Source organism: Hippichthys cyanospilos, chromosome 13 (assembly GCF_059441005.1).
Source record: "Hippichthys cyanospilos isolate Australia breed blue-spotted pipefish chromosome 13, RoL_Hcya_1.0, whole genome shotgun sequence".
Classification (NCBI taxonomy): domain Eukaryota; kingdom Metazoa; phylum Chordata; class Actinopteri; order Syngnathiformes; family Syngnathidae; genus Hippichthys; species Hippichthys cyanospilos.
Genome location: NC_142381.1, coordinates 10314959 through 10325767, shown reverse-complemented (window position 1 = coordinate 10325767; position 10809 = coordinate 10314959). Strand labels below are relative to the sequence as shown.

Sequence of the window (10809 nt, the reverse complement as noted above, 5' to 3'; positions counted from 1 at the left end):
CTGAAATGTGTGCAGCTTGATGTGAAAAGTACGCTTTTTTTTTTTTCTCGAGCAAAATGTGAGAGATAAGCGCTTTATAATGGCATGCAACTCAAATCACTTTAGCAGTTAGTGAGCAATTTATTTAAAAAAAATAAAAGTAGACCGACTGTTGAAACCCAGTTGAAAACTACCCTCAAACAAAACATAATACTCTGAATTATAACTTCATGTATTCAAAACAACCACAAGCTTTGTCTTTTAAAATTCTGTTTAGCTTAAAGGTAAAAAACATTCAAAACAACCATAGCATAATTTATGACCCTTCAAGCCGCAGGTACATAAACTCAAAGGATGGAAAACCAATATAGACATTCAATATTACAATACTCGCACATATTCCTCATCATCTGCAGAGAAAAACTAACATTACTGTGGATTACTAAGATGCTGTGACCAGCTTTACGTCTATCCATTTGCATTATACATTCTAAAAAGAGTTGGGCTAAAAACAAGTCAATTATAAGACAAAAATGGACGGACCCATCAATTTGACTCGACATTCTGGTCACATTTTTTATTCATTTTTTAAAGACAACCTCAAAAAAGTGCTACAAAACAACATGTGCCCAGATGTGCACATCAGTAGTAATGGACAAATGAAGCTTCATGAAGCACCTGTGATATTTTTTTAACTCCTCTAGATGGCAGTCTTGGTTTGAACATGCAATGCAAGTTTAATAAATTTGCTTTGTACTACCTTTTATCTTTTAACCAAAATTACCACCTACAGGAGCTAAAAAAAAAATATAATCACAAGTGCTTCATGAAGCTTCATTTTCCCATCAGGACAAGTGAGCTGGAGCAGCACAATGAAACAAAAAAAAGGGTGAGTACAGTTTAAAGCTTTACATTTTATTTTATCAATACTGAACAAACACTGGATGGCAGCCTTGTAAACTAATGCGTGGGTACTGCAGCAAATGGTGCTAATTTAGAAACAAAAAAAGGACGAAGAATTGTTTAGTGAAAAATGGATCCAACACATCGAGATGGTACAAATTAAAGAAAGAAAGAAAAGAAAAAACAAGAACAAAGCAGCAGTGGGCAAAATCTGCTTATGAATCATCTGCTGTGCTGGACATTTTCGCTGTGGTCAATGCTGATGCTCAGCAAGAATTGCTCCATTGGGTTTGTTAACTCAAGTTGAGGCAGGAGGTGCTTAGCTCACCTAAACATCCACCACTCTTGTGACCTTTTTCTGCCTCTGGTGTTCTTCATATTTCCACTCTCACTAAATTAATCCTATGGTACTAGCAAAATCAATTTCGTCTAATTTAACCCTTGCCATTGTTGTGTCCATTTTTCGGACAAGTTCTTCCACATTCTACAGACGGTATTTTAGCCAAGGAAGGGCGCATTTCTGCTCATGTGGCAACTAAATGGTTGCACCTTGTTGAAATTTGACACGTCGTCACCGTCTAGGTGAAATTTCAGCTCCCTAGTGTCTTCTTTCAATGCTTTCCCTTTGATTTGAAATGACTTTGATGTAAAGATCAAATGATTGTACAAAATGCCGCACGATCGCAGTTAAATTGCATATTAATGTCAAACTGAGTAACAATATGGCTCCAGCGTTATAGCACTGCCAGTTTTCTATGGTTTCTATACAGAGGACATGGCCAGAGTGTTTGTGACTGGAGACAATCGCTTGATTTTTCTGATTCAGAAGCTTCAGTTTGAATACACTTTTTGAAAGTAAAAATGAATGTCTCAAATTTGGCATTGTTGTTAATAGGGGTGGGAATCTTTGATTGTCATACAATTCGATTTGATTCCGATTTTTGAGTCAATTTGACTCAAAATTGACAAAATCAGTGATTGAATACTATTATTTTTTTTAAATGGCGATGTGTTGATGTGATGGCAATAGAAATTAAGTTGAGAAGAGTAAAGCTAGCCTGTAGCAACCACCACTGCTAAGGTCAACTTCAAAATAAAAGCATTGCATTGATGTACATGACTTATTTGTTGTGGCTTCTTTTTAAGTTAGCCTTTGCAGTATGTCATTGGCTTGTTTCTACCTTGGAAGTGTGTGTCCGGCATAGTTACACGGAAGCTGACCGGAACTGGATTCTTCTTTTTTCTTTGTTTTGTAAAATTGATTTTAAGGAATATTTTATACAAATAGAGACAACAGTTTTCAAATACAAAGTTAATGTAAACTGTGATTGACAAGCAACATTTGCCTTATGCTATCTCACTTTATGTTTATGCCCTAGCCATCTTTTGGATAACAAGCCTTGCTTTGATGAGTGGGTGGCTAGTCATCTATTAGGTTGGCAATGCGCTAATTCAGTCGGAAGCTTCAAAAGTGCATCTCTTCACAACGTGGGCCCTTGAAACTCAGCTGGACCCCGCGGGACTCCCATTACACTCACTGGGGAACCTCACCTTCATTATTAACACACACGCCATGACATTCATGACACATGCCTCCGCCCTGCTTGTGCGTGTGTGTGTGTGCACTTTCATGGTTTGTTTACATAACTTCATGCCTGCCGGTTAATTAAGTTTTCATGCTGGGTGTTAATAATGCCAACATGGGAGAATAGAGTGTGGTGCAGGCAGGAGGTTGGCGATGGAAGGAAAACATTTTATGGTAAATATACGTGTGTGTGTGTGTGTGTGTGTGTTGAGATGCTGATAGACAGTTGTTATCATATTTTCTATCAGATGGGTAAAGTGGTGTTCTGGAAAAGCAGGAATTGAGCACCTTCAGGGACCTTCACTTCTATGAGTAGATTTTCTCCAATGTCCTGGTGAAGTAGATTTCCAATGATGTTGTTTTGGGCAGCCTGTTTTTGTTTTAGTCTCATTTTAAAGTCAGAATGTTGGCTTTATTCTTTCAAATCTGACTTTAAAGTGAGAATTCAGAATTTATTCAAGTGAGACTTTTGAGTTCTCACGTCATTCTCACATTGGTCTGAAACTCCAGTCTTTGAGGGCCCGTATCTTGCATGTTTGGCATTTTTATCTCTCCAACACACCTGATTCAAATGGTTAGAAGCTCTGCAGGACTTTGAAAATGATCCTAATTGTTTTAATCAGGTGTGTTGGGGAGAGAAAATACTAAAAGAGAGGCTTGGAAGAAATGCAGGATACCGGCCCTCAAGGAGGGGAATATGAGACCTATGCTTCAAAGTCAGAATTCTGACTAAGATCCGACAGTCAGGATTTTGACTACTAAATGAGAATTCTGAAATTTCACTGGGCATAATCGTCTACTGTAATGTCAAATAAAAGAACTTGCAAATTGCAAACTCAAATATGTTTTTTTTTTAATGCATCAACTTGCCAGCATGACAAACCCATAGATTCAACCCCCATTTAACAAACTTTAACACACAAAATTAAGCTAATTCAAACTGTGTTTGCAAAGTATTTAACAAGATTCTAATTTGTCTTGTAAACCTTTTTCTAACATAAGAAATAAGTAAAACACAATGCCTTTCATTTAGAGAGCATAACTGGATGCAGCTTGCTCAGCCGTAATGTGACTGCTGTCTAAACAAGAATGGAAGCCACACTAATTAGCATTAATTAGAAAACAAAGTTAGAAACAAACAAATTAAGCCCAACCTGAAGAAAATGACAGATATATGGTTAGCTACAACACAATTTCAGATGTGCAACACAAAAACCACCACGATTTAGTTCCAAGTGAGATGAGAAAATGTCATTTTAATGACAACAGATGTTGCGAGCACATTATACCGTGCAATTTAAAACAAGAACAGAATATGAACACCTTATTCTGGACCATGAAATCATAACCATCAAAACCACATTCAAAATGCCTGCTAGGAGTTGTACTGGTCACATGTGACAAATGATTGCACATTCACTTGTGTAACAGTAGATATAGGCTCATATTTCTACAAATTAAATTCCCATGTGGAGATGTGATTGGTATATCTTTCTTTTCACAGCCAAGTGGCACCAATTTATATTCCCCTATCTCTACATGGTAGTGGAGCTATATCAGTCCATCTTGTGGATAGTGCCTTATATTTAGAGGCCGAGCACTATCTAAGCTTACAGCTGGTCGCCTTGTGATTTAATTCTGACATCTCCGCAGTGTTACCACCCCCCGCCTCCCACTCCCCCGTATATCTCTCACATTGTTAAATGTCCCCCTTTTTGTAGAGCTGATATCGTTTCAAGTTTGATCCTCGTCACTAGCGATGCGCTGCATGCTTATTGTATTCATCGTTTTTTTTTCAATTGTGATATTCATAACCAACATTGCTTTTACAGAAGTAATAATGTTCACTGTTTGTTGGGGTACTCATTTAACTGTATAATATAATTTTTTTTCATTGTTGTTGTAGCCATCATTTATTAAGGTGGAAAATGTGTGGGTTTTGCAGTTGTGTAGAACTGCACTTCATCATCTTGATACTGGTAATATTTTTATTATTCTGCTCAGGCTATTGGAAAAAAAACCACTGCCTCAGTATTATACAGCTCAGTTCTTCACCACAGTTCACTACCACTAACGGGCATATTGTTGAAGGATTATTTTAATTCTGATTATAATTATTATACTGATAAAAACAAAAACACATATGTCTCGGTGCCTCTGATGAAATGGCTTGAAAGTTTCACGCTCATGTTCTGGTACAGTGGTGCTGTAAGATGCAAACGACCCAATTTACGAGTTTTATTCAGTGTAAATAATTACTTTGACTTGTGAGGGAAAAAAATAAGTACAGGCACCATCTGGGCAGAAAAACTCCCTGAAAAAGTTCTTATTTACATTCCCAATTGAGGTTAACTGACAAAATAAACTGGGAAATGTATCTTAGTCAAAATAATCACAGTGTGATACTTTAGATCACCCCCGTTAAGGATGATGCTAGCAACATTGCAAAACAATACAACAAAATGCATCTATGTCACGGTTTTATAACCATTTCAGCAACAGATACTGTATTTGAACACACACACACCTTCTTTGAAACCAACCTTGAGATATTTCTAATTTAAGGGGAGCCTAGCAATTAACTGTTACAGCCTTGTATCCACGCGCCAAGGCGACCCTAATCTCATTAATCATAAACAATACGGGGGGGTAATAGAGTATCATGTTTATGCAAATTTGCGTAATACATACCCACATTCCTACCATCATCTCTTCTCTGCAAACTATTTTTTCCTCCACTCAGCCGTTTAACTTCTTTTTTTCCCTCCGTCACCTCGTTGGCGTGCTGCTTTGGCCTCGCTCTAATGTTTGGCCACATCAAGTGTGAGTGTTCACAAGTATTGATCCCAGTTCTCTGCCAAGTCTCACTTTTACAGCCACGCTAGGTCAGATCCTATCGGACATTGAGTTTGCTTTTCCTCTTCGCCGCTATCAACTCTGTGTTTTTAGGAAGGTTGTTTTCTCCACTTTCTTCTGCATTTTTATAGTTTCATTGCTCCTTCTCTGCCCTCCAGTGCCTGTGTTAATCTGCTGCTCCTGTCTTTTTTCTATTACCTTTCACGGCTCTTCTTCTCGCATTTTCTGGTCCAGTCAAGGCACGGATTCTAAACTAAGAATAGAATGGAAGAATGTTATGAGATGATCTTACTTTTCTTTTTCTCATCACGTGTCCTCCTCTCATTCTGTGTTCCTCTTTTAGACGTCATCCCTCTTGAGTTTTGTGCCACTTTCCCCTAGATGAGTCCAAGGATGAGTGTTCTGTTAAAGGTCAACAGCACGCGCTCCAACGTGAGACGTGTCAAGTGTGTGCAGATGCATTGATTGGCATCTTCACAATAGTGTGCTGTTGTATTGATGAGCTGACATTAGAGTCAACACAATCAATGAAGTCAAGGCATCTTAAGTACTTAGAACTTCTGTCTTTAATATGGTGTATAGTAAACCGCTGTGTTTAGTCAAGCACTTACTATTCCAAGTGTGTGTACTTGAGTGTTTGCATTTTTTGTGCTGAAACGTGAAGCTCTGTAACACTACCATGTGCTGTCAACTTTGACTGACTTAAAGTGACCTCTTTAAAGGCAGTGTGAGGCATTTATGGATATACATGTTTACATTAAGATAAATAGTGTAGGAAAGACTCAATTTATCGATAAAAGTCAGAGGAATAGTCACCTGTGAATGTTGTTCCATGACATCTAAGTATATGGCCCTACGCTGTTTATGTACCGTATTTTCCACACTACAAGGTGCACCTAAAAGCCTTAATTTTTTTTTAAAAAGCTGATGGTGCGCCTTATAAACAGGTGCGCCTTATATATGGATCAATATTGAGATTGGGATTCGTTGATGGGGATCGAAGTGATAAAGTAAGCTTTACGTGTTTCTTTTGTGTGTTTACAGTTGAACAAGGTTAGTCATATTGACATTGAGTTATTATGCTATTGAGAGGTTAGAGTTATTTTTTGAGTTATTATTGTTATTACTTTGAGTATTACTATATTGTGATTGAAAAAGTTTTAAAATATGTCATTAATTGAGGGTGCTCCTTATAATCCGGTGCGCCTTATATATGGAAAAAGTTTTAAAATATGTCATTAATTGGGGGTGCACCTTATAATCCGGTGCGCCTTATAGTGTGGAAAATACGGTACTCCTTATTTCAAAGAAGAGATAAACACGTTTTTTTTTTCTTTCAGGGGCAGTACCAATACTGCTTATTGTTGGTCAAGCAGGCTGCTTACCGATATATGAAGCCAATATTCATTTTCAGTAAAAGGGGCAAACAATATTGGCTTCAAACTTTTAAAAGACCTGTATACCTAAAATTTTAAACTTTCATCCATCCACCCGTTTTCTAGAGTGACACTGTACCCTCACAAGGGTTGCAGGCTTCCTGGTGCCTATCTCAGGTGACTTCTGGCAGTAGGTGGGGGACACCCTGTACTGGTTGCCAGCCAATTGCAGGACACATAGAGACAAGCAACCATTCACACCTAAGGACAGTTTTGTATGTTCAATACACCTGCCATTCATGTTTTTGGGGTGTGGGAGGAAGCCGGAGTGCCTGGAAAGAACCCATGCAGGCTTGGCGAGAATGTGCAAACTCCACACAGGAAGGCTGGAGCGACGTGGATTTGAACTCAGATCCCTGAAACGTGAGGCAGACATGCTAACCACTGCGCCACCAAGCAGCCTAATTTTAAATGTTTCCACAGTTTAAAAAAAAAAAAATGCCCGACCGGTTTATCCAGATTGCTGTGAATTTTGCGGAGCTGTCCATTTCCACTGGTGCTGAAAGAAGATAATTGCTTTCTTCTTTTAAAGGGGGGTGACAGCAAAAGGAGAACACGTTAAAAAAAAAAAAAAAGGTTTTATGACTGTACCCTGAAGCGGACTGCAGGCTGACAACTGTAAGTTACAAACAGAACTTTCCCCTCTCTGATTGTACTTTTGTAGCTGCACCTATTTTACTGTGAAACACTCTCTTATTCTGCATGGCATGCAAATTCCTGCATTCTTTATCAATTACTTGTTCTTTCTTATTCCTGACACACGGTCTCTAATGTGATCACATTCATGCAAGAGGAGGAGGGGAGAGGAGAGGAGGCAGAGAAACAGAAAGATCACTCTTTCTTTTACCTCCATGCAGCGGTGCAGTAGTACTCCCATGCAGAAGAGCGCTTTCCTCTCTTTATTCTTCATCCTCCACAATAAGTTAATTACCTTACAGTAAGTCTACTTTTACTACTTTCATACAGCAAGGGGATTCCGCGCCGATCGGGATGGCTGGATGTGCCAAGCGCTGCAAACGAGCTGTCGTCAAGTTTGTTTTGTCCCTTCACAAACTGCTCACGGGAACCCTTAGTAAAGGTAAGTACTTCAATATATATTTCTAAAGCAATATTCTGTGACTTGGAGACATAGTTTCAAACTATGAAAGATGCTGACTGTGGATTGGTTGCTATGTGCTGCAGCACTAAACTAATGCGTACTATCCTTTTCTCATCTTTCACAACACACCACACGTAATGTATATATTTTGTGCTCGCCTTCATCCTCTTCTTATGTTGGCTGACCTTCTTTTTTCCTCCCTATGTTGTTCAGTGATGAAAGCAGTCAACTAATAGTGGAGCTGAGATAAAGTTGATATAGGGCGTGCTTGTGATGAATGTGTGTAATAAAAATAGGAGCCACATGTTAGATGCTGAGGAAGGAGTGGAGCTGTTGTTATTCATTAGTTGTTTGTGGCTTGCACAGTCGTGTATATGTGTGCGCATGTGTGTGTAGTTAACAGAGGTCTTTCTTTTATCTCATTGTGGTGCTTTTATTGTGGTAGCAGGAAATTACACACAAAAAGACAGCCTCGAGGCAGACACACACACACATACCACTGGTCACTTTGTCTGTGGGTATGGGGAACATCAAAGATGACACACATGCACATACACATGTAGTATTTCAACAACACGCACTACTAAGAACAGTCTTGCACACGCATTTTGTAGATAAGCATTTGGCCTCAAGGTCTCCTGTCATCCGTTTCTTTCAAGTATGCATGCACATACATACAGTGAATATGAAAAGTATGCAAACCCTGGTTAGTGCAAAACCTTCAGGATTGTGCTCGAGAAAAACGTGTGTGTGTGTGTGTGGGGGGGGGGGGGGGGCATAATAGCTAAACTACGTTAATTTCAGGAATTTTTAAATGTTGGCAAGCTCATGGTGAGTTCCATGTAGCTACCACAAAAATGATTCTAAATTCTTTAAAAAAAAAAAAAAAAAACATCCTACTAGAGGGTGTGCACACTTGTGCACACTTCTTTTGCTCATTTTTGCTTTCCTTTTCAAAAAGATTTAAAATATATCAGGTTAAAGTTGGTGAAAAAGATTTTGCTATGATATATCTCGGCCTAGTGTAGAGGCCTGTATAGAATTTTCATGTTCTCCCCGAGCCTGCAAGCCCCCCTCAAAATTAAAGAATGGACTAAAACAGCAAAGAGGATGTGATACAGCTCAGGTGAATGAGGAAGTGACTTCTTTGTTGATGACATATATCATACAACATTTGTATATTGAAATGATTCATGAAAGAAAAAAAAACACTACCTATATCGTTCAAAGTTGTTGAATTTCAAGCTGAGCAACTCTTATCATTTTGTGTTTTCACTATGCTGTCTACTATAGGAATGCCCACAGTTTTTAGCAAGGAGATCTACTTTTGCAGCAGGCCACTTCTGGCGCTCTTCCTGTCAAGCCACTTTATTTTTATCAAACAGCCAAACATTGTAAGAAAGCCAGACATAAAATGAAATGTGGAATATAACATAATGTATGAAATGCAGCCTTGGAAAGCTTTTATTTTGAATTTCCTCCCAAAAGCAAGGTCACAACAACAGTCTACTACATAATTATCTTTACCTCCCCAGTATGAACAGCATTTGACAAATTTTTTCTATTTTTCTCGATTGACGTTTGTTTTTTCAGATGTCTTTTTTCATAGGCAATGTCATGTGGGCGACTAATAATAGCTAGGTGGGCCACCGGTCAACCGTGATCGACACAATGACCACCCTGGTCTAATAGCATCTGATATAATGTAACTTAGTTTTAATCACCATCACACTTGGTGAATAATTATTTTTTAATGGCAGTGGCAGGTTTGTAAAGGCAATGTTCTGGGGATTTACTATTGTCACTAAGCTGTAGACACCAGAGTGACTAATTAAAAGAGATTACGTACATACAAACTGACAGATGTGGGGACATCCCAAAAGAAAAGTTCCAAGATGACTCATATATTTAACAACACTAACGTCTTTCTAATGGCACCCTTCAGTCCCTTCAAGCCAAGGAAATTCCCGAATGACATACAACTCAATAAACATTTTAAATCCCTTTGGTGGATTTCTACAAATACACACACACACAAACACGCACAAACGCACGCACGCACACACACACACACACACACACACACACACACACACACACGAACACACGCAAAATTGTATCGCCTTCCTGCTTTTAGAGTTATTAACAAACAAGGGTCAAGATTTGTTTTTGTGTGTGTTACTAAAAGAGCCTGTTTTGAGGAGGCAGTCTTGTCTCATTCATCAGCTCCATATAATGTTGGGCCAAGGGCAAGTACGGATTGGCTTCCACAATGACTATGGGCGGAGCTGATGATAACTATTATATTTATGTGCAAACTGAAGTTCATATAAGCTTCTGCTGAACAGCACAAATCGTATTTTCCCTTACAGAGGCAGTACTTCACCAAATTGCTGATTAAAACTTCTTAATTGGTGTGCAGCTCTATGTATGTGGCACTTTCACACATTGCCCTCATTCTCACCGTGTTTTCCATGTCACTGAAAAATCAAGTAAGCAATACATTGAATGCCATTATCTATTTTGTGCATCCGATGAAACTTAATGCAACTCTGCTTAGCTTTTGGCTTTGACATAGTAGCGGGGTTCACATCGGTAGGGGTTGTCAGTCTTCATCACAGTGAATGCATAGCAGCGTTTCAGACATTTGGGTGTGACTTGAATGTGGCTTTGCATTGTCATGTTTATGTGTATAAGTCTTACATTTATTTAAATTAGATTAACAACATAGTCTGGCGGAATTCATAATGGCTCGTTCACATAATCCATTTTTTTTAAATAAGCGCCCGATTCGCTCAAGACAATTCACCCAAATAGTTGGTTGTTTATCAGAGCGGTGCTGACCTCTTTTGGATGCTTTGCGAACATGCAGTGAACAGAAAGAAAAATCACAGCAATCTTTTCAGCGCTCCTATTAATTTTTGATAACATCTGCAAAAATGAAGGCCAAA

At 38.7% G+C, this 10809-nt stretch overlaps 1 protein-coding gene across 1 annotated transcript in view; it reads left to right on the top strand.

Annotated features, from left to right (window-relative positions):
* Positions 1-7636: 7636 nt before the first annotated feature.
* kcnip1a (Kv channel interacting protein 1 a) overlaps positions 7637-10809 on the top strand; it is a 43347-nt gene continuing 40174 nt past the window's right edge. The window contains exon 1 of the mRNA XM_088431522.1: positions 7637-7837. Coding sequence (XP_088287648.1) covers positions 7750-7837 — 88 coding nt within the window. The 5' untranslated portion in view covers positions 7637-7749. The remainder of the gene's footprint in view (positions 7838-10809) is intronic.